This window comes from Beta vulgaris, chromosome 3, assembly GCF_026745355.1.
Source record: "Beta vulgaris subsp. vulgaris cultivar EL10 chromosome 3, EL10.2, whole genome shotgun sequence".
NCBI classification, from domain to species: domain Eukaryota; kingdom Viridiplantae; phylum Streptophyta; class Magnoliopsida; order Caryophyllales; family Amaranthaceae; genus Beta; species Beta vulgaris.
In genome coordinates this window covers 38,909,404-38,933,007 of record NC_079204.1, presented here as the reverse complement: position 1 = coordinate 38,933,007, position 23,604 = coordinate 38,909,404, and the positions used below count along the sequence as shown (strand labels likewise).

Genomic DNA, 23,604 nt, shown 5'->3' with positions numbered 1-23,604 from the left:
TCTATCAAGTGGTACCCTTACCAAAAACTGCAGATATGAGACATGCCATAGTTACTTTCACCCAAGATCCTGTGGTAATCTCTATATGAAGCTTGGGAGCGGTTCAAGGATTGCAACGTCTCTGTCCTCATCATGGGTTGGACCAGTGGTATTTGTGTCAGATTTTCTACACTAGAGTTGATGCCGATACACGACGGGTAATTGATGGAGCATTCGGTGGGTTCTTCATGGATTAAGCGATTGAGGAAGGGTATGAACTTTTGGAGAAGCTAGCATCTAATCAAGCATCTACTATTCGTTCCTCTTTGAAAAAGGGAGGTAAACATGATGTTGAAGCCATTTCCTTACTGTCTGGGCAACTAGCTGCTCTAACTCAAAGAATTGATTCCCTGAAGTTAGGTAATGATTCCCCCACATGAGTGTTAATGCGATGGCTAGTGCTTCTAACTATAATGTTCACCTATGTAATGCTTGTGGAATGTCTGGGCACAACTCTCAAGAGTGTCCAGCGCTTGGAAATAACTGTGAGGCAGTCAATGCTTTCCAGTCACAACCTAGGAACCAGTTCAACCCATATTCCAACACCTATAATCCTGGGTTAAGACACCATCCAACCTCTCATATAGGAGTACTAATGTGTTGAACCCTCAACCTCAACAACCATATCCGCCTCAACAACAGGGTCAACAATACCAACCTCCACAACAAGCTCCACCTGGTTTTCAGAGAAATCAAGCACCTCACAGCCTGCTCCTCTGCTGACCCAGCCATGACAGAGTTGAAGAATATGATGTTCCAGATGCAGAAAGGGTTCAATGCTTTTCAAGCTGACACAAAAGCTCAACTGGAAAATTTGGGCACGCATAACAAGATGTTGGAGACTCAACTAGCTCAGTTGGCTAGTTCTTCTGCTAGTAGGCCACCTGGGGCCTTACCTTCACAATCAATGCAACCAAGGGACACTGCCAATGCCATCACTCTTAGGAGTGGAACACATTATGATGGTCCCCCAATGCCTAAGGATGGTCCGGTTGAGCCAGAAAAAATGCAGACGTCACTGAAACTTCGTCAGCTCCTGAGGCTACCACCAACACAAATGCAGAGAAGCAGATAGTACCTGAAAAAAATTCATCTACCACTCCTGCGATAAAGGTACCATTCCCCACTCGTCTATCAAAGAATAAGCTGGATCACCAACTTGGTAAGTTTATGGAGGTAGTGAAAATCTTCAGGTAACTGTCCATTTACTGAACTCATTACTCAAGTACCTGCATATGCTAAATTTTTGAAGGAAATTTTGACTAGGAAAAGAGCCTTTAATGCAGTAGAAACTGTTGCCTTTACTGAAGAATGTAGTGCTCTTTTGCAAAATCAACCCCCCCCTAAATTGAAAGAACCGGGGAGTTTCTCCATCCCTTGTAATATTGGACCATATTTTATTGACAAAGCCTTATGTGATTTAGGTGCTAGTGTTAGTGTCATGCCCTTGACTGTTTGCAAAAAGCTTGACATGGGAGATTTAAAATGTACCAACATTACTCTTCAAATGGCTGACCGTTCTGTTAAATACCCCCTAGGTATCTTAGAGGACGTTCCTGTGAGGGTGGGTAAATTTTATCATTCCTGTGGATTTTGTTGTGCTTGACATGGAAGAGGATACTCAAATCCCAATCATTTTAGGGAGACCATTCCTTCATACTGCTGGAGCTGTCATAGATGTTAAAAATGGGAAATTGACTTTGACTGGGGGGATGATAAGGTTACATTTAGTTTGACCAATGCTTTGAAAAGCCCCATGCTAGAGGAAGCCTGTTATAGAATAGATGTCATTGATGTGCTGGTCAATGATGACATGCCTCAATCCCTTTTGCAGGATCCTGGAGGCTTTGCTTTGTTTTACCTCTTCCACAGGTGATGATATTATCCGGACTACTGAAGTGGATGCTTGGGAAGCAGTTTTACCTGTGTCGAGCTTGATGGTATACCACTCATGAGGATGAACGGTTAGTATGTGCTACTCACCGGTAGAGGTAAAGAAACCTGAACTGAAACCCCTTCCCCCTTCTCTGCGATATGCTTTTCTGGATGATTCTGAAAATTGCCCTGTGATTGTTAGTGCTGCATTAAATGATGGTCAAATGTCTCAACTTTTGTCTGTTTTGCGACAACATAAAAAGGCCATTGGATATAATATTGATGATTTGAAAGGCATAAGCCCTGACTTTTGCATGCATAAAATTCATCTTGAGGATGATCATCGTCCTAGTATACAAGGTCAGCGTCGTTTGAACCCGAATATGCAGGAAGTTGTTAAAAAAGAGGTTATGAAATTGCTTGATGCTGGGATTATCTATCCTATTTCTGATTCTAAGTGGGTGAGTCCAGTTCAAGTGGTTCCTAAAAAGGGCGGTACTACTGTAGTTAAAAATGAGAAAAATGAATTAATTGCTACAAGAGTAGTTACTGGGTGGCGTATGTGCATTGATTATAGGAAATTAAATGTTGCCACTAAGAAAGACCATTTTCCCCTTCCCTTCATTGATCAGATGTTGGAACGTCTAGCTTGTCATTCTCATTTTTGTTATCTAGATGGCTATTCTGGTTTCTTCCAAATCCTATCCACCCAGATGACCAGGAGAAGACCATTTACATGTCCTTATGGTACCTTTGTATCGAAGGATGCCCTTTGGCCTATGTAATCCCCTGCTACTTCCAACGTTGTATGATGGCCATATTTTCTGGTTTATTGAGTCCATCATGGAAGTATTTATGGATGACTTTAGTGTGTATGGCATTGATTTTGATGCATGTTTGCTGAATCTGGCTAAAGTACTGAAAAGATGTGAGGATGTCCACCTTGTATTGAACTGGGAGAAGTGCCACTTCATGGTTACTGAAGGAGTGGTACTTGGTCATATTATTTCTGAACGAGGCATCCAGGTGGATAAAGCAAAAATTCAAGTGATTGAGCAATTACCCCCTCCTGTGAATGTCAAGGGAGTTAGAGGTTTTCTTGGTCATGCGGGATTTTATCGCCGCTTTATCAAGGACTTCTCTAAAATTGCTAAACCACTTACTCAGTTGCTCCTCAAGGATGCCCCGTTCCTGTTTACTGATGAGTGTCTCGTGTCTTTTAACAGGATCAAGCAAGCTCTGATCACTGCGCCTATCATTCGATCTCCAGATTGGACCCTCCCATTTGATATTATGTGTGATGCTAGCGATTATGTTGTGGGAGCTGTCCTTGGTCGGCGGAAAGACAACGTCCTCCATGCCATCTACTATGCTAGCAAGACACTAGATGAAGCTCAAGTTAATTATGCCACCACGGAGAAAGAGCTTCTAGCTGTGGTCTATGCACTGGACAAGTTCAGGACCTATCTGCTAAGGTCATTGTCTACACCGATCATGCTGTGTTGAAGTACCTCCTAACCAAAAAGGAGGCAAAGCCTCGACTCATTCGGTGGATTTTGCTGCTCCAAGAATTCGACTTGGAGATCAGAGATAAAAAGGGTGCAGAAAATATAGTGGTTGACCACCTGTCCCGATTGCAGTATGAGGATATGGAAGAATGCCTTCCCATTGATGACTCCTTTCCTGATGATAAGCTCCCGTGGTATACGGACTTCGCCAACTTTTGTGTGAGTGGACAAATCCCTCCAGAGCTGAGCTACCAGCAGAGAAAGAAATTTCTATATGATGCCAAACAGTACTTTTGGGATAACCCTTTTCTTTACAAGCTCTGTGCTGACACCATCTATAGGCGATGTATCCCAGAGTGGGAGGTGCATGAAATTCTGAAGCACTCTCACTCCCTTCCATGTGGAGGCCATGCTGGGCCCTCCAAAACAGTTGCAAAGGTACTTCAATCTGGTTTTTATTGGCCGTCTCTATTTCATGATGCTAGTACTTTTGTTAAGTCTTGTCATGCATGCCAACAAACAGGAAATATTTCCCGTAGACATGAGATGCCCCAAACCCCCATCCTGGAAGTTGAACTATTTAATGTGTGGGGTATTGATTTTATGGGTCCTTTTCCCTCTTCATCAGGCAATAATTTCATCCTTATTGCTGTTAACTATGTATCTAAGTGGGTGAAAGCTATTGCATCACCAACCAATGACTCTAAGGTTGTCATGAAAATGTTTAAAAAGATTATCTTTCTACGGTTTGGGGTACCAAGGGTTGTCATTAGTGATGGTGGATCCCACTTTCACAAAAGAACCTTTGAAGCCCTACTCAAAAAGTATGGTGTATACCATAGGACTGGCCACCCTCAGACAAGTGGGCAGGTAGAAGTGTCTAACCGTGAAATAAAGACTATCTTGGAGAAAGTGGTAGCTAAATCTCGAAAAGACTGGAGTGATAAGTTAGATGACACATTATGGGCTTATAGAACTGCTTTTAAGACCCCTATTGATACCACCCCTTATCGACTAGTCTATGGAAAAGCATGCCACCTACCTGTCGAACTAGAGTATAAGGCTTTTTGGGCTGTTAAAGAGTTTAATCTTGATGCTAAATTAGCAGGAGAAAAGTGCCTATTGCAAATCAATGAGCTTGATGAACTTAGACTGAATGCTTATGATAGTTCGCGTCTCTACAAAGAGCGCACTAAGAGATGGCATGATAAGAAAATTTTGAGCAGGGAGTTCTCTATTGGTGACAAGGTTTTATTGTACAACTCTAGACTAAAGCTTTTTCCTGGTAAGCTGAAGTCGTGGTCTGGTCCCTTTTCTGTCACTAACACTAACAAGTTTGGTTCTATTGAGGTGATGAATGTAACAGGTGAGAAGTTCAAAGTTAATGGACAACGTCTGAAGTTAGACTATACAGGAATCCCTGTTGGGTCTGTGGAGGAGTTATACCTTCAACCCCCATCCCCTTCTGTTTGAGGGATGAAGCATTATGGTCGTGCGGGACCTTTATCAACCAGCGCTGATCGGGAGGCAACCCGATTTCTTTCCTTTTCATTCCTTTTCTTTCGTAGTATTTTCTAGATTTTTATTTTTACTTTGTTAATTTTTGTAGTTTGGTGAGAGAGTGAGAGGGTACTGATATTCCATTTAAGGCTACATGTGTGCAGGATTGATGATCCACTGAAAAAAAAAAAAAATCGAGTCATTGTTTACTGGAGCACAGCCCGAGGTCAACGGGTGGCCCCACCCGATCGGGCGCGCAACGCAAACTGAAGAACATGAAAATTGCGCCTGCCTAATGGAATCGGCCCCGACGCCCGATCGGGGAGAAGTCCGTCAATATAAACAACGACAAAACATCGCAGAACTGAGGTACGCCCGATGGTATCGGGCAAACACGCCTGATCAGGCCCGCAACCAGATCTGGGAAGACAGGAAACTTCGCCCGATCGGGCAAGGGTCACCCGATCGGGCCCGCAACGAATTCAGGTTTTGGAGAACATACTGAGGTACGCCCGATGGTATCGGGCAAACACGCCCGATCGGGCCCGCAACGGATCTGCAAAAAACTTCAATAAAAAAACACGCTCGATGGTATCGGGCCAGGCACGCCCGATCGGGCTCGGGATCCGGCTGACGAGATTAAAGGGGGTTTTCCCCTTGTTTTCACTCACTTCCTCTCACACTTTCTCTCTCCTCCAAACCCTCACCCCCAATTTCTCCCATCTTCTTCTCCAAATTCCCTTTTCACCATTGAAGACCCTCCCTAGCTCCCACCTTCAATCTCTCACCATTTTTTCTCTCTCATCACTACCTACTCTTCTCTCACTGCACTCTCTTACTTTTCTTCCACTCTATCTCTCCTCTCCATCTTCTTCTCCAACTTTTCCACCATTAAGGTGAGGTTTAGTGGTCCAAACTTTTTCCTCTCTTCCACCATTACAGAGTAAGTTGAAGCTTCACCCTTTTGCACATTCAAGCACCATGTTCACAAGGCGACGTGATATTTACCCTCACCCTCCCGGAGTTTGCTCGCATACTCCGTGTCCTCAATCGGGAGGAGATTGGGCACCCCCCTGACTATCATCACCGTGATATTTACTATGCTATTACAGGGGATGAAACTGATTTCACCCTTCAACATTGTCATGCTAGGTACATCCACCAACCCATCTTTAAAATTTGGGTTCGCTTTATGTCAAAGACTTTGTTTGGGAGGGTTGAAGGTCAACTCATTCGGGGGGATGAGCTTTATCTGATTGGTAGTTACATGTATCGGGGCACTCCGCGCCGCTTTCACTATAATATCCCTCATCATGTTGCGCTCCAAATGGAGCGAATTGCCACCACCTATCCTAAGCAGCGCGCTGATGGCTCGTTGACCTCTCGCCCCATCGTGAATGGGGGGTTGGTTACTCTGTTTGCTCGGGCCATTCCTGATTTCGATGAGACTCGTTATCAGTCGGCCTTAGGTCCTACCTTACTGGACTATGCCTACCTCACTCGCCTTCACTGGTTGGAACGGGGTGGGGATACCTACCAGTGGCACGTCAACGGAAGGCCCTCCGTCGAACTGCCCAACCCTTTGACGAAAATCAAACCTGGCCAACCTCATTACCACCTTCCCATTGCCGGTTTTGACTTTCCTACCCCTCGTCCCCCGATACCTGAGCATACCTACCACCGTCGTCTACCCCATATTGAGGATATCCCCTCATCTTCTGATGCTCCCCCTCCCCCATATTCTATTGTTCCTCCTTCTTTTGACATTCAGGAGATGATGAGCATGCTCCAGTGGATGGAGACTGACATTACGGCCAACACAGCGGCCATCCAGGGAATCAGCCAGCAGGTTGATGCCAATGGTGTACTTCTTCAGAATCTCAGTCAGTGGGTCGATACATTGACCAATGATCATCACCTGGCTCTGTATTCGATGTACGACGAGAACTGCCGCCTTCATCGCATTGCTGAGCATGATGCACACCCCTATTGGTACACTTGGAACCCGAGCTACAGTCAGCCGGGCTCCTGTAGCCGAGGCGGCGGTGGTGAGTCTGATGGAGATGACGATGGTGAGGATACTCACATGGATGACTGATATCCATGTTCCTCTTTCCCCTTGTTGCAATGCGGTCATTGCCACGTTCAGCTTGGGGGAGGACTTCTGTAAGTACTAGTCTCACTGTTATTGCTTTTTAGATAGATTAGTTTTACTGTGTTCTTAGGCTAGATAAGTTAGTTAATTTTTTCTTTTTCATAAAAACAAAAACAACAAAAAAAATAAAATATCGCTGAAAAAAATACCAAAAATACGATTTGACTGGATTGGTGTGATTGCTTCCCTGTGCCCCATGATGTTCTTTGAAAGTGTATTTGGGCTCTTCATCTGGATAGCTAGACACTTGAGATTGTGATGCTGGAATGTGAACTTTAAATGCCATGACCTTGAATGAGTTTTGACGATAACGCGCTTATTTTAACTGCAGACTTGAATTGGTTAGACTGTGAGGATTCATTTCTATATCCATTATGTTTCTTGTGTGTTAGTTCCTTGTTAGCTGACTTATCTTGACTTTGACAAAGTACTCATTGATATCTGATGACTTGTGGCAATTGTTGTGATAGAGGCGTTCTTTTGTCCGATTTTTGAGCCTCAAAGTGATTTTTGTGATATACCACTATCCTCCTTAACCCCGCTTAGCCTAATGACTATTTCATGATACTAAACCTCATTACATACCCTTGGCCTTTATTTTGATATTAGTCCCAAGCCTAGCTTGGGGGAGCATTTGTCTGAGTTAGTATGTGAATTGGTTTTTATGAGTTACCTTGGATGGAGATGGTTGTATTAAGGTTCAAAAAGTTGAGAAAAAGCAAGATGAAATTCATGTGATTGTTGGATCGAAAAGAGCCAATGAAAAAGAAAAGAAAGATTGACAAAAAGTTAAGAATTCCTTCCTTCACAATTGCTTGCAAAGAAAAAAAAACCTTGTAATAAAATAAATGTTCATCACACTGCTTCAAGGTTGGGTTTATTAAAAATTTGTTGGTTTATGGAATTGGGATATGGTTATTGACTATGTTTTGGTTGTTACTTCTAGTGACTTGTGCTCTCCCATTCTTGGTCTTTTCCACCACATTCCCTATACATATTTCCTACCCTTACCTAATCCCCGTTACAACCCTAAAAAAGTCCTCTTGAGCTTGTGTTTACATTGTTTATTGGATTGATATGGAGTCAGTTTGTCAAGGTTGAAGAGTACGTTGCTACTTGAGTCGACATGATTAGGATGAGCGGCATTGTGACCTTTCCAAACACATGAGAGTGTGAGTGGGACGGGTTATTATGGTTGGGATGGTGAGTGATCGGGCACATCTTTTGCCTGCCACAAAAATGTTGAGCGGAGTGACATCCTAGTGAGTGCCTTTTCGAGACTTGCATTTCCTATAAGGCAGCTGCATTTGATTGTTTATTTGGGCGATTGGCAATGAGAGTAATCTGAACAGTTGAACTTGAATTGTGCCTGCTTGAATGATTTATGAGCCTTATAAAGATTTTGATCTTCTTTTTCATATATAAAGGGGTGAAGCAATCATAAACATATCCATGTCATGGTTTTTTCTTAGAGACAAGCAAAGGTTTAGCTTGGGGGAGTTTGATGTTATGATTTCATATAGAGTTTTTCTCCCATATTTATATGCTAAAAGTTGTGTTATGGTGCTCTTAGGAGCCATTTGGTACTAACTCTCTCCATCTAGTTGTGGTTTGCTGTTTTGTATTGGATTGTAGGTTTCGGGGAGCTATTACCTACTTTATATGATCGCACATTGGATTAAGAGAGGTTGGATGCTGAGTTTCAAGATCCCGAGGATGCTTTCCGGGACTTTGAGCAAAGGAAGAACAAGGAACGAGCCTAAGCTGACCGGCCTGATACGATCGGGCGTCCCAGCCCGATCGGGCGAAGAAACAAACTTTAGGATTCTGCTGGGGGCTCGATCGGGCGTTGGACGCCCAGTCGTGAATCGGTGTTCCGCCCGATCGGGCGACTTGGCCCGACATCGGGCTCCCCTGCCAGCTGCTGCGAAACTGTTATGTGCATAGGCTGCTCGATTGCATCGGGCGGGTCAGCCCGATGTCATCGGGCGCCTCTGGATTTTGGCCATGATCTTCGGTTTTGGAGCCCGATTCCATCGGGTATCTCTGGCCCGATCGGGCGACTAATGACACGTGTTTTTTTAATGAATACAGGCCCGTTTTTCGAGACTCTTGGCTATTGTTTTAGGGCTTGTATAAATAGAAAAATCAGAATTATTAGAATGCTCTCGGTTTTTATTATTAGTTTTCTCTAGAGAGTGTTTCAAGAACCTTAATTTAGTGCTTTGTGATTTCAATTCAAGATCAAACCTTTTACTTATTCACAGTTCAATATAAGTCGGTAATCTTTCTTCATTATTTCTTTGTAACTTCTTCCATTGTTAATTAGATTATCTTCTTAGTTATTTGCCATGTTTCAAAGTATGAGTTTTTATATGACTTTTGTTATTGTTTTCATGATTATGAGTGAGTAGTCCTATATCTAGAATTGTGGAGATCTATGTATGCAATGAAGGATTGATAGATTAGTTTGATTATCTTGTATTTCAACTGTTTCCTTTGATTGATTCTTCATGCTAGAATTATAAGTTAGGCCTGATTTATATTTCTATTGTTGCAATACTGAATCTGCTTCAAGAGGAGAGATACCGTATAGGCTTTCAATTATTAGGCAAAGTGACCCTTGACTATGCGAGAACGGCTGGGTGATCTTTGAGGGAGGTAATGTTTGAGAGAAATTACATGTGCCCTAGACAGTTTGACTTACTAGGTGGTTATTATTTATTTCTGATTTCCCGAATTGTATGCATAGTGATCCATGATTTTAGTGCCTTATTAATATATTTACACCCTCATATTCAGTTATGCTATTTGTTTAGTTTAGTAACACAACTCTATTCATCTGATTTTGTTAGTGTAATATTAGAGTTCAGATACAATAATATAACTTCTCCCTGTGGATTCGATCCTGACTTCCCTGACTACTAGTTAGTGGACCTTAGGTTATTTTTGATTAGGTGATATGACTTTAGCCTATCACGCACCTCGCGATAGCTCTCGCAAGGCACATCCTCACAAATACCAATTGGAGCTTGGAAAACCAACTATCAATGAACTTTTAGGAAAAAATCATAATTTTAATTCTATTATACATTTTTTTTTACCATGTACATTATTTATGGGTTGTGCTTAGTCTTATCTCAAGGATCAAGCCCAAATAAAAGACACTCCAACCCCTTCCCTCCTCCTCACTCCCCCTCCCTATTATACATGGCTAGAGTTTTCTTGTGAGTTGGAATCTTCTAACCTCTCCAACTTTTTAGTTGATTCCGTCTTACGTATATTTATTGTTTTGACACTTTTTTCCAAGTTCTTTTAAGAATAATAATCATATGACATGTACGGTTATTCTGTTTTAATTTTTAAAAGAGTTTACGAAAATAGGTTGTTCGTTTTTTTAAGGGCAGAATTAGGTTGTTGATTGTTGTTATGCACTACGTCTAAATAGATGTTTCTATGAAAAAAGATGTGTAATAAAAATATTAGATTTCAAACAAATTCTTATACTATTTAACTGTATAGGCGACGAAGGGGACTTCAGAATTTAAATGCTGCTAATATATGTTAAATAATTACGAACAAGAAAATGTTGAATATATACAACTAACAAAAAGAGGAGTACTAATTTAATGAACATATACAACCTGAGATGAACTTTCTTCAGTAACTTGCTATGCATAACTGTAGATGTTGTTAACTTCACTTTCTTTTATCCCCTAAAAATATTCACTTTTTCAATTTTCATGTTTTGTGACCATTTGTAAGTTTATGTCGACGATATGATGTAGACTATGATTTTCTTAAGGTTAACCTTTTTGTATATTACTACTATAAAGCTGAAATATAAACAAGGCATATATATAAAGAGGGGTTCGAAATCACATGATAATGCTTCTTACATGAGAAATGAGAATGAATTTCAACCACAAGATTGGATTAGAGTTAACACACTTGTTCATTAGAGTTATACTCCCGTTTCCTAAAGATCTTCCCACTTACTGTTCCTACAGATACCAAGGAAAATCAAGTTGTGTGGGGCATGGTGTGAGTAAAGTAGGAGAGAGAAAGGGGTTAAGATAAATAAACAAATAAAAAAGGGTTAAAGTAGGATAGAGAAAGGGAGTAAAATTGAATTAATAATGTAATGGTGGACCATATGATAGTGACATGAGAGGGTAAATAGGAAAATTTGTTTTGCCAAATAAGAAATAAAGCAAAAGAGGGAAGATCTTTTGGAAACACCCTTAAACGGAAAGAGGGAAGATCTTTAGGAAACGGAGAGAGTACTCCCCTAAAAATTTTTGAGCCCAAAATTATTATTATTTTTTAGTTAATTTTTTTCTCTAATATTCTTTTTTTTGGAGTTACATCACTTTTTCATTATTAGAGTTACATTACTTATTCATAAGAGTTATATAGCGCGTAAATTCATTCTCATTTCTCATGTAAGTATGCATTTTCATATGAACTCACTTCTCTCTCTATATATATATATATAATTATCATGAAAGATGAGAAACCAACACTATATAATCGGTTGGATGGAGTATTTTTTAACTATCCTCAATCTCATATTAATTAAATTATACAGTTTGATCAACACAAAATAAGTGTTTCATTTGACATCTTATTTTATAACGGGTAGTTCGTAATGAATTTTTTATTTTGTTTATAATTGTTGATCGCTAATGGGTTGTAAGATGTTAACTATTTTAGGAGTGAGAGAATTGTTTCTTAATTATTGTTTGGGTCCCCTAGAAAAAGAGAGAAATAGTATAATAAATTTGTGGGATCTTATCCATTTAGAAACCATATTAACATGGGACGAACAAAAATGAAAATTTTATCGATTAATATGGCATGGAAGATATTATTGGTTATATATGTCCATTAAGGATCATAAATATCAATATTTAAGAACAAAACAATTATGAACTTAAGTGGTTGTTTGATTGATATGAGAAAACATAAAAAATAGAAAATCCTAGAAGTTGAAAATTTGGTGAGTTATTTGGTTGACAACAAAATAGCAAAATGAAAGAATTAGAAATTCCTAGGAATATTGAGTTCCCACAAAATGGAGGAAGTTACTTACCTAGATCCCCCTAGGTAATTAGAAATTCCCATGGAAATTTAATTCCCCAATTGTCAATTAAATAATTTAACCAATTTTTCATGAAATTGATTTAGTAATTCATTTCCTATGAATTGCAATTTCATGGGAATTTTGACTTCCCATGTAAAACAAACGACCACTAAGTTTTACGTGATCTAGCTAGATCATCTACATATAGTTCTAGTCCAACTCATATAGAATATAATGTACCACCACTAACTACCGTAAATTTTGTGTTATCTGGGGTGCTAAAGGAATATTTCTTACTCCATATTTCCTTTTTTTTAACGTTTGATCGATTAAAAATCCTTTTGATAGGTGACAATAAATGAAAATATGGTAAAGAGTTTATATGTAATTTTCTTAAGGAAAGTCTCAAGGAATTTCATCCAAAATATGTGTTTTCCATGTAAGACAATATATTACAACTAAATACCACGTTTATTACAATGGAGTGTGAATGTGTGACATATGATAATGGAATATCGCAATACAAAGAGTATTTGGGAGTTGAAAAGCATTATCATAAACATTGGTACAACACCTTTTCTCAAGACTAGGGGTGTGTTAACGAGTCGAGACAAGACCAACCCTGACTAGGCTCGGCTCGAGCTCGAAGCTCATCGAGCTTCAAATCTTGAGCTCAAGTCCATAAATTGCAGCTCGGCTCGAGCTCGACAAGCTCGAAAAGCTCGAAAGTCGAAATATAACTTCAAGGTTCAACAAAAACAAGTCCAAGGTCAGATTTTTCATTAGACCCAAACACTTAGGGGGTATTTGGTTGGTTGAGTGGAAAGGAAAAAAGTTTGAGAAAAGGGTTGCAATGAGAATGGAAAGGTTTACCCTTTGATTTTCAAAGTTGTTTGTTTAGATATTATCAAAGGAAATCCTAGTATTTTCCACCCCCACAACTTTTCCCCTAAAATTACCATCGCCCATGTACTATATTCAACCTCCTCCACCTACCCCTCCTCGCCGTCGCTGCTCTTCCCCTCCCTTATTGCCGTCTCGCCGGCTCTTCCCCTCCCCTATCGCCGGCTCGCCGCCCTTTCCCATCCTCCTTTGTCGCCCCTTCCCCTCCCCTTTGCGGCCACTGACAAGAGTTTTTTGCGGTAAATCTTTTCCTCTCTTATAGATCTAGAGCTTTTCAGCACGGGATAGGTGTTTTCAATAAAAGATGGTGGTTTCGTGTGGATCGTAGTGGTTTTCGTGTGGATGTCGTGGTTTTTCGGGTAGAGGGGTAACACTTTCTATGGTTTTGGGTGGTGCCATGGTGGTCCCATGGTGGTTTTAGGTGGGATGGGGTTTGTTTCGGGTGGTGCCATGGTGATTCCGTTTGGTGGGATTGTTCTGGTGGTGCCTTTGGTGGTTTCGGGTGTGGATCGGTGATGGTGGGGTGGTGGTTTCGGGTTGGTGGTGGTGGTTTTAGGTGGTGGAGTGGTGGTTTCGGGTGGAGGGGTTCTAGGGTAGTGGTTCTGGTGGCAAAGTGGTTGTGGTCAAAGGTGATGGTCAAGGGTTTTCCATTCCCCCATTTCTAAGTGATCCAAAGTTTTAAGGGAATGGAATCAACTAATTCCCTTTCCCTTTCCCTTTCCTCTAACCCCCCAACCAAACACCCCCTTAGTTTTTAGGCCCAATACCCAACACCTGTTATTTCTTTTATAAAGCTTCTCACTCACACCCTTATGCTATTCAACCGATGTGGAACTCTAGATAGTCAAATTTCTTATCTTTTATTCCTCACTTACTTTTGTCTTCCAACCTGGCTACCCATTGCCCAGGCGTGGCGTGAAGAAACATTCTTGACAGTTGACATATTCAATAAAGAAAGCAATTTATGTCTTGGCTTATTGCTTGATGTTGAATATCTTTTTTTTTTTTTTGGAGGATGTTGAATATCCTAATTTTGTGGAACCTTAAAATCATGAACCAAGTACAGCTTATTGTGAAATGCTATACAATATCTCAAGTTTTTAAAATATTATGATTATGAACATGGCTAATTTTTAACTATAGCTATTAATTTTTTTTTTATCTTATACTTCCTCTGTTTCTAAATAAGTGCAACACTTCTTGTTTTCACGTTTGCCAATGCATTATTTTAACCATTAATATCTTTAATTATCAATAAGTAAAAATTATAAAAAGTTGATATTAAAAAAATTCACATTCAGACGAATCTAACAAGATCCCACATGACTATGTTTTTCCTAAAATGTAAATCACCAAAGCTAATTAAAGTTTAAACTGTGAATAGTAAACACTATGCAAATGTTGCACTTATTTAGAAACGGAGGAAGTATTAAACATTAATGAAATACTTTTAGTAATAAAAAAAATCGGGTATGTTCGCGAGCTTTCGAGTCCAACTTAGGATAGATCAGACTCGACTCGTTAGGGTCTCGAACCGATCTCGAACTCGAATCGAGCTCAATGAAGTCGAATTTTGACCGAGCTGAGCTCGAATAATTTGCGAGCCACCCTAACTCCCTACTCAAGACGTTACATATAAGTTCTAACTACTACCATATGATTTATAAATTATAAAATGTTGAAATCAATAATTTCATATCTCAAATTTTGTAAGCAATACAAATGCCGAATGCGATGGAAGAAAATAAAAATGTAGAAACTCCATATTATTGCATACAAGTTTGGGAACCGTAATTAGTAATCCATGTTAGGCACTCGGTGGTCCAACTAGTACCGTAAAAAACCGGCAAGAACTTCGTCCGAGTAGAGCAGAATGCTTATATGCTAAATTGCTAATCACTCAATTCAGCCGCATACCATCCGTCCCGGCACCTGCGTGGATGATTATGAATCAATTATTCTCCTATTTGTTGAAGCAAATTCCTGCTTTCTTTAGTAAGAGCCCACATCAGCGGAGGGCGTTTTCCCTTCCTTCCTTCCAACATCTACAACCTTCTTCTTCAGTGCACTCCACCACTCACCAAACAGTTCAGCAGACTAAAGATTCAATGCGTTTTATTTCCTCAAACCCAGCTTACCTTCTCCTGGGTACCTGCAAAAATTTCCAATCTGTCCTAAAAGTTCATGGTTTACTCATAGTTCATGGTCTAGCTGATGACCTTCTTTCCCTCACTAAATTGGTCAGTTTGTATGGTTCTTTTGGGTATATGAGGCTTGCGCGTAAGGTGTTCGATAGAATTCTTTACCCAGATCTTTATTCATTTAAAGTTATGATTAGATGGTACTTTTTGAATGAATTGCACTTTGAAACAGTTTTGTGCTACAAACGTTTGCAGAAATGCTTGAGAGAAACTGATGATATTGTGTTCTCTATTGTGTTGAAGGCCTGTTGTCAGTTGAGGGATATTTGTGAGGGAAGGAAAGTACATTGCCATATTGTCAAGGCAGGGAGTCCTGATAGTTTTGTGCTCACTAGTTTAGTAGATTTGTATGCTAAATGTGGGGAGATTGACTCTGCTCAGATTGTTTTCGAAGAGATAGAGGATAGGAATGTAGTTTCCTGGACTTCATTGATCACAGGATATGTGCAGAATGATTGTTCTGAAGAGGGTTTGATGTTGTTTAATAGGATGAGGGAAAGTATTGTTGATGGAAATCAATTTACGTTTGGGAGCTTACTAACGGGCTGTGCGAAGTTGAGAGCTTTGCATCAAGGAAAGTGGCTTCACGGGTATGCTGTCAAAGCTGGGATCAATCAAGATGCCTTTTTGGCAACCGCCCTTCTAGATATGTATGTCAAATGTGGTAGCATTATAGATGCACGTTTTGTATACGATGAGATATGTACTACTAATGATATAATCTCTTGGACTGCTATGATAGTTGGGCACACTCAATGTGGTCAGCCCACTGAGGCCTTGAAGTTATTTACAGAGAAGAGGCGAGCTAATATTTTTCCCAATTCCATGACCATAGCTAATGTACTTTCAGCCTGTTCTCAACTCGGAGATTTGAGTATGGGCAGGTCGGTTCACTGCCTTGCAATTTTTCATGGTTTAGAAGATGTTAATGTCAAACATGCTCTCATTGACATGTACGCAAAATGCAATCGGCTTAAAGATTCTCGTTATATTTTTGATTCAATACACGCCAAGAATGTGATTGCTTGGAATTCAATAATATCAGGATATGCTCAAAATGGTTATTCTCTTGAAGCCCTTAAACTCTTTCATCAAATGACATTAGAATCTGTGTCTCCAGATGCAGTAACATTGGTTGGTGTCATCTCTGCTTGTGCCTCTATCAGTTCTATTAAAGTTGGTTCTTCTTTGCATGCTTTTCTAATCAGGGAAGGTTTGTCATCTGTTAACACCTATGTTGGCACGGCACTTTTGAATTTGTATGTTAAATGTGGAGATAAGATATCTGCACGTAAAGTTTTTGATGAGATGGGAGAGAAGAATGAAGTGACATGGAGTTCAATGATAAGGGGTTATGGAATGCATGGTGATGGTGAGCAATCTGTTGTATTGTTCAACAATATGTTGAGCGAAAATGTTGAGCCCAATGAAGTCACGTTTACAGCTCTTTTATCATCATGCAGTCACACAGGAAATACAGGGGAAGGATGGAAATGTTTCACTTCTATGTGTCGGGAGCATAACTTTGTGCCGAGCATGAAACATTATGCATGTATGGTGGACATATTAGCTCGTGCAGGAAAACTAGTGGAAGCTGTTGACTTCATAGAGACGATGCCTTTGCAGCCAGATATCAGTGTCTTAGGAGCATTTGTCCATGGATGTGGCCTCCATCAGCAGTTTGAACTCGGAGAGATTGCAGCGAGGAGAATGTTGGATATGCATCCTAATGAAGCTTGTTATTATGTGCTTCTCTATAAGTTATATGCTTCGGATGGAAGATGGGACAAGGCAAATGAAATCAGAAAGCTCATGAAGCAAAGAGGGCTGAGCAAGTCACCTGGTTGGAGTTCCTCAGAGATGGCTACTTGCTATGAGCTTCCGTCCTTACAAATATGTTCTGCTAACTAATCAGTTACTAACTTAAAGGCGGATAATTGCACTGACAACAAGGTGATTAAGAATTTGTGGTGACAATTTATAGAGCTTGCTCGTCACTAAACATGCAACACCTCAAACATAAACTAGTAGCTCTCATTTGGCTGAACCTTATTTTCATGATGTAAGCATCAACCTCATATTTAAATGTACATGTGGAGAACAAAGAACACAAACACTCAATATCTCTATACACTGCCTTCACATTTGCTATCTACAATACTATTAGCTTCATTTCAATAACTTAATTATAGACCTTGGGCTGTGAACTTTTTAGGTCATCTAGATTTTTACTTTTCCTAAGAAATTTGTTGCTTACTTTTGTAGGGTGCTTAAGTGATGATGTAATTTATAAAGATAAGTTTATATGTGAATTTTTGAGTTGAACCTAGAACATAGCAGTAATCAGATTACTTCCTCTCCATTGATTCTTTCATTATAAATGTACAACTTTTTTATATATATATATATTTAGCTAACTTCACTGTCCATATGATGATAGATAAATATGCATGATTCAAGAGTCAGGTTGGAGGCATACATGATTCACCAACTTCAATATAGTCAGGTAAGGATTCCTTTCTTTGTTTTCCCCTTTATTATTTCATTTTACCCTCTTCTCTATTATTGGAGTTGCAGTCCTGTTCTTTTGATTGCTTGTTTCTGGGTTTTGCTGATCTTCCATGTTTTATTTGGTAATCATAGTGGAACATATCTTTAACCTGTTAACTCTCTTGCTAAAAGGTCATATATCCTATATTTACTTTTTCTTTCTGGCTTCCATATCTGTACATATATAGTTCTTCTTCTCAAATATGATAAAGCAGGGAGCTCAATTTCAAGCTGTTCGATTTTTCCTGTCAAATCTGGTGTATAATGTAGTCATGTAGTGGTTTGTAGCTTGATTTTTTTTATTGCTCATTGTTTTATATATTCTTAAACCTATTAAAAGCACGGAGTTGGCAAAAATGCTTATGGATAGTGTTCTGACTTCTGAGTGTATTTTGCTTGAAATTTACTGTTAATGGGGATTGCTGTGATTGTTGCAATGTTTGGGGTTATTTTTGCACTACCCGTCTTTTACACGGTTACTCCCTTTCCCCTTGTCCTCATTGCCCGATTATGCTTCTCCTTTTTCCTCAGTCTCTGTCTTCTCTCATTGCTGTCTTCTCTTTTTCTCTCACCGGTTTCTTTTCTCTTCCCTTCCCTTCTTCTCATTTCTGCAATCCGTCCCTCTCATTTTAGCAAATATTTCGTTGTTCCAGTTTTGATGAAGGCTTTCACTGCAATTTACAACAACACTGCAAAGGTTTGTAACCTATCTCTCTAGCTCTCTCCCTAAATCCTTATCATCCAAACTTTTTTTACACTTTTTTTTTTGGATTTCACACTTTGTGGATCAATCTTACGCTGTGAATTTCTTTTCGAACAAAAAAAAAGAAGAAGAGATGATTGTTGCTGTAAAATTGGATTATTATCTCCCAAATTATGGCTTGATGCTTTAATTTGTGTGTCCATATCATGAGGGTTTTAATAGTTCCTATTGTTGCTGTGTATGTTGATTTTTGAGTTGGGCCATATCTATTTTGTTTGTTTGTTTCTTAAATCTTAATGGTTGCACATTTGCAGTAAATAAATTATAAAAGGGTCACTTTTGCTTTAGTAACCGAGAGAGGGACGTCAATGGGGAGAAATTAACTCAAATATGGGTTAGGGTTTTCTTTATAATGAGTTAATACATCTTTTCTTTTTTCAGAAGAAAGCAGTTCTGTTCCGAATTTGACTTTGTTTTCTGATATTTCATGTTTTAGGGTCTTGTGATTTTTGAATTTGGTATCTTAAGATCCCTAATTCGTGATCCATTGATTCCTGAATATCATTTCTATACAAGGCCTGTTTTGTGATTTGTATATTTCTTCTATTCTGCATTTGTGCTTAGTTAGATTCAGAAAATTTTCACCCTTAGACTCTTGAGAAAACATTATGAAAATTTTCTCATAAAAGAAATGTGATAACTCTTGATTTCATTCGATCCTAAACCAAGGCTTATTTTCTCAGTTTTGCACATTTATATGTTTGTTTTCAACTTGTGTCTTCCGTTCAGTGAATTGATTTGTAGCGTATTGTGATTGTGATCAGGTTGGTTGTTTATTTTGGTACATGAAACCCATGAAGTTAATGGAGATAGTTGTGTGCATATATTCTGTGCTAACATAGCTGCATTATGCAGATCTGCCCTTTTCTTTTCGCCTCTTCTTTTGCACGAAGAACGTCATTGGCTCACTTCACGCTGCTTGATGCATCGTCACTTCAATTAAGCAGGAAGAAGAAGTCCGCTAGAACGACAAACATGTAATACTTATCAGATATGACTTTGGGAAAGTTGAATCTGCACTTTCTGATATCTGCACTTGTATTTTGAAGCTTCTTGATTCCAATCCTATTCCTACTGCCACTGTGAGTGAATGTGAGGTCTTTAACATGAAGATGAAAGGCGATTACCAGCAAGGAAATCTATGCACTCCTAAAGGTCTGCTCAGGTTTGAACTTCTTTCGACTAGTGTGGAAACATTTTCGCATTAACTTATATAAGGCCGGGCTGACCACAACATTTTGGTTCTACCAAATCGCCTTGAGGATCTTCGATGAATGACTTACTGTTACCAGCAAGGAAAGGCCGGGTTTGAACTTCTTTCAACTAGTGTGGAAACATTTTCGCATTAACTTATATAAGGCCGGGCTGACCACAACATTTTGGTTCTACCAAATCGCCTTGAGGATCTTCGATGAATGACTTACTGTTAAGGTCACAGAAGTGACTTGTTATATTGTTGAAGGGAACTTATACTTGATAACCGCAATTCAGGTCTGCTGATTTTATTTTGGAGTTTGGGTTGCGCTCGAAATATCATAAAATAGGTCAATTCAAGTCGAGTTGGGCTATTTGGGTTGGGTTTAAGTTAGCTTATCAGGTCAAAATAGTGTCAGCTAAGGGTGGCCTATTATACCATGTTAAGGGTTACTTTGAGGAATTTATTGAGTGGTGAGTAGGTGATTTGTAATATTGTTTAGGGTGACTTAATACCTATGGTCTCACCCAAGACCATTTGTCGAGCATAGTAGTTTGCAAGTGCACATGTAGGCCAACTTAAGGTTTTCTTCATCCTCCTGCAGGTTTGCTACCTGCTGGAGATGATATGGTAGAAGTAGAGTAGTTTTACTTCTGTCACAGGTTAGCAAACAGCATTACATAACAGCTAACATTAATCTTAATGTTTTTGCTGCAGAATCACTCATCAAAAATAACAGTGCACCCAGAAACAAACGATGGGAGGGCTGGGAACATCACTCATCGAATTATTCGTAGTTCATGTTCTTGACGGGAACACCACAGAGGATACCTTCTGCTTTGTTCAGTCCCTTATCAACTGCAACCATTATTGCTTAGCTGAATTTTCGAAGAAGATCGCTTTGCATAACCAGAACTCTAAAAAGACCAGCCCTGTAATTAGTTAATTTTTGGAATTTTAGAAGCTATAAGGAGGTTGCTTTAGACCATCATTTGTCTGCTCATATCAAGTGGTTCCTTCTTGCTCAGTTATATTAAGTTCCTTAATGGGAGTCAGCTGCGTTTGTTTGGTTTGGGTACAACAGCTATTTATCCAGATTATGTTATCTGTGATGATATGCTCATTTGGATCTGTAGTTGCAAGGTATTCTTATCAAATGTAAATTTTCAGGTATTTCATGGCTTTTTTTTGTGCTCTGGTACAAAAAAAGTCCATTGGGTGCTAAACTATGCTTTAGGTGCATCATCTGTTGATAGAAAGGTTTTGTTGGAGGTAGATTTTATTGGTTTCCTGTTATTGTCTTGCAAACTATACTAAGTCAGTCTGGTATTCCCATCACTAGCATCAGACCCTTTGTCACTGCCTCTGCTAAGATGAAAGAACCATATTGTAAAAAATAAAAAATAAATATGGAGAAATAATGTAAGAAATGTGGAAGATCGATGAAGGTGTCGATATGCAACTTTCTGCACCATCAGCTGATTGATTGCATCGACAAACTGTTGATGAAGATCAGGCATCCCTTTACACCTAGGCTTTGTATAAATAGATAAAACTAAGTTCCTATCTTGAGTTGGCATATTTTGAAGATGACCTATATTTGTTCAGGTTTTATGGAGGAATGTATGTATATCTGACTCTTCTAGCTATGTTTGTCCTATATTCTTACTCCACATCTGGAAACTTTGTAAGTGGGGCGGTAAAAGGCCCATGAGCTGGGGACGCTCTCCGTCTCTTTTCTCTCCTGTCCTTCCTCTCAACTCCCCTGAAAGAAAGTTAATATCATTTTTTTTTTCAATATACAGTTTTCAACTTGTATATTCTCTACTGTTTCCTTTGACTTGATTATGCTGCTTGTAATTATAGGCCTTTTAATATGTTCTTTTTTCTTCTCTCTGTCTCCTGTTATTTTAGAAAGTCGAGCTCTTTCAAGATATACTATGCGTCAATGCATATATTAGCCTTGAGGTTTGCCTTATCTCAACTTCTTAATCGTTAGTCATATAGCTGTGCTCAAACAGCATTCCTATGGTAGAATGATGGCTTCATATTTTGCGTTCTCTATTGCTAGGTGTACTGTACGATTGCAGGTGAGGCAACAAATATTCTTATTAGTGCAATCTAGGCAAAACAGAGTTGTAAATATATCGCTACTTGTCATTCGTTGCTCTATTTGAATGGCGTAGCTGCTTCATGTTTTTATATTGTAACTAGTTATTAGGCCCGGGCAAGAAAAAATTTCATTTATTAATATAATACTTTATGATAATAACACTAAATACAATTTAGCTTAGTGGTTAAAACTTTAGTATATGTACTTGAGATCTCGAGATCAAACCCCATACTATGCAATTTCCACGTGGCACAGTTTCTTGTTTTCGCACGCCTTATAATATATTTGTATAGATAGATAGGATTATGTACTCAAAAACTTTGATGATTGGCTTATTAGTAGCTGTGGATATACATCTAGAAAAATTTTATTTTCGTTGCACAAGGCCTCCATAAACCAAAGCACGGATAGTGGACCCAGGTGCATAGTGAGCTATGTGCACCTGGTACGAAATGACAGCAATTTGTTGATAAAACGCTAAAAGTACTATAGCAAGTTAAACAAGAAAAACCGCAAATTTATATGTGCACTCGGACTATGTAGAGGAGTGTTTCACGGTATAAAACGTATAAAACGCGCGGACCATGTGTAAAATTTGTTAACTGAAGAAAAGCAAGTCTTGATTTAACAATTGCGGCCTAATTTTACGCCCATGTAGACTTTCAATCAACTTGCTTAATTTATTGATTTTATTTATGCCTTATTGGCGTTATTGCCTATTTGCCTTCCATGATGTTTAGTCAAAATTGAAGTGTCTGTTTGCCCTCATATTCTCTCCCAAGATGTTTTTTTTTTTGTAGTTCATTTTCCTTTTTGTGTTCCTTTTTTGTGTTTTTTTTAAAGAGAAATTTCATTAATTAAAGATCAAACGGCATCTACAATAGATATTAAAGAAAAACAAGATACAATTAAATAAGGTTAAATCAAATTCCTCTTCGAAGAAACTATAATGAACTAGATCGAGCAATACAACATAATCTCCTTGTATTTGTTGAATCAAGCAGCTGTTGATAAGAAAGTCAATCATTCTGACATAATTTAGGAAGAGCATTCTTGATCGAGCTATGTTAACCGCATCCGAGATTCCAATACCTTCATGTTGAGTCTCGAACTTCAACCAATAAGAACAATTTTTCATACCTAAAAACAAAAAAACCCTACTCACAACCCCACAGGGGAGAAGGAGATCTCCACAACATAGACTAAAAACCCCATAATATGGTTTGGAGAAATCTCATAAAGAGATACTAATTTATTCAACAAAACAAGAAAATGAACTAAAAACTGGAAATAAAAGAGGAAAAGGGGTTTACCATGGATGAAATCATCAATGGCAACCCCGATGAAAAATGGATATGGGAGGCTAGGGTTTTAGAGAGTAAGAGAGAGGGGGGAGGCCTAAATCCTACAAGATTGTGATTTGTGAAGATGAGAGAGTCTGTGGATCCTTTATTTGTGTTTTAGCTGTATCTTCTTCTATTATATATTTTTTTTTTTATGACCCATGTTATTTAAAAAAAAGAGGTATCACAAAAATAATAACACATTGAAATAACATGGATGTATCAAACAAAGAACAACATATTGTTTATAAAAAAAACATGTCCATATAATTCTTGGGAAACAAAAAAAAAACTAAAACAAATCACATAAATAAAAGAAGTTTTTTTTTTTAGAAACAACCTTTTAAAAGTTCATTTTGTCCTTTAAGCTCTA

General features: G+C 38.9%; 1 protein-coding gene and 1 pseudogene across 8 annotated transcripts; one reads left to right on the top strand and one right to left on the bottom strand.

The window, feature by feature from the left end:
• Nucleotides 1-25: 25 nt before the first annotated feature.
• LOC125496239 (small nucleolar RNA R71) lies at nt 26-139 on the bottom strand (annotated as a pseudogene).
• Nucleotides 140-14,750: 14,611 nt separating this feature from the next.
• LOC104884516 (pentatricopeptide repeat-containing protein At2g03380, mitochondrial) lies at nt 14,751-22,088 on the top strand. 8 transcript variants are annotated; one of them, XM_048641456.2, is made up of 6 exons: nt 14,751-17,329; nt 17,708-17,773; nt 18,471-18,514; nt 19,436-19,557; nt 19,630-19,735; nt 20,493-22,088. In XM_048641456.2, exon 1 carries the CDS (start codon nt 15,007-15,009, stop codon nt 17,176-17,178), a length of 2,172 nt encoding a protein of 723 aa, XP_048497413.1. In that variant the 5' UTR covers nt 14,751-15,006; the 3' UTR covers nt 17,179-17,329; nt 17,708-17,773; nt 18,471-18,514; nt 19,436-19,557; nt 19,630-19,735; nt 20,493-22,088. The 8 variants fall into 8 exon arrangements, with proteins under 8 accessions (XP_048497413.1, XP_010667491.2, XP_010667486.2 ...); XM_010669189.3 differs by having other exon boundaries at nt 19,630-19,745; XM_010669184.3 differs by having other exon boundaries at nt 14,751-17,220; nt 19,436-19,745.
• Nucleotides 22,089-23,604: the final 1,516 nt, after the last annotated feature.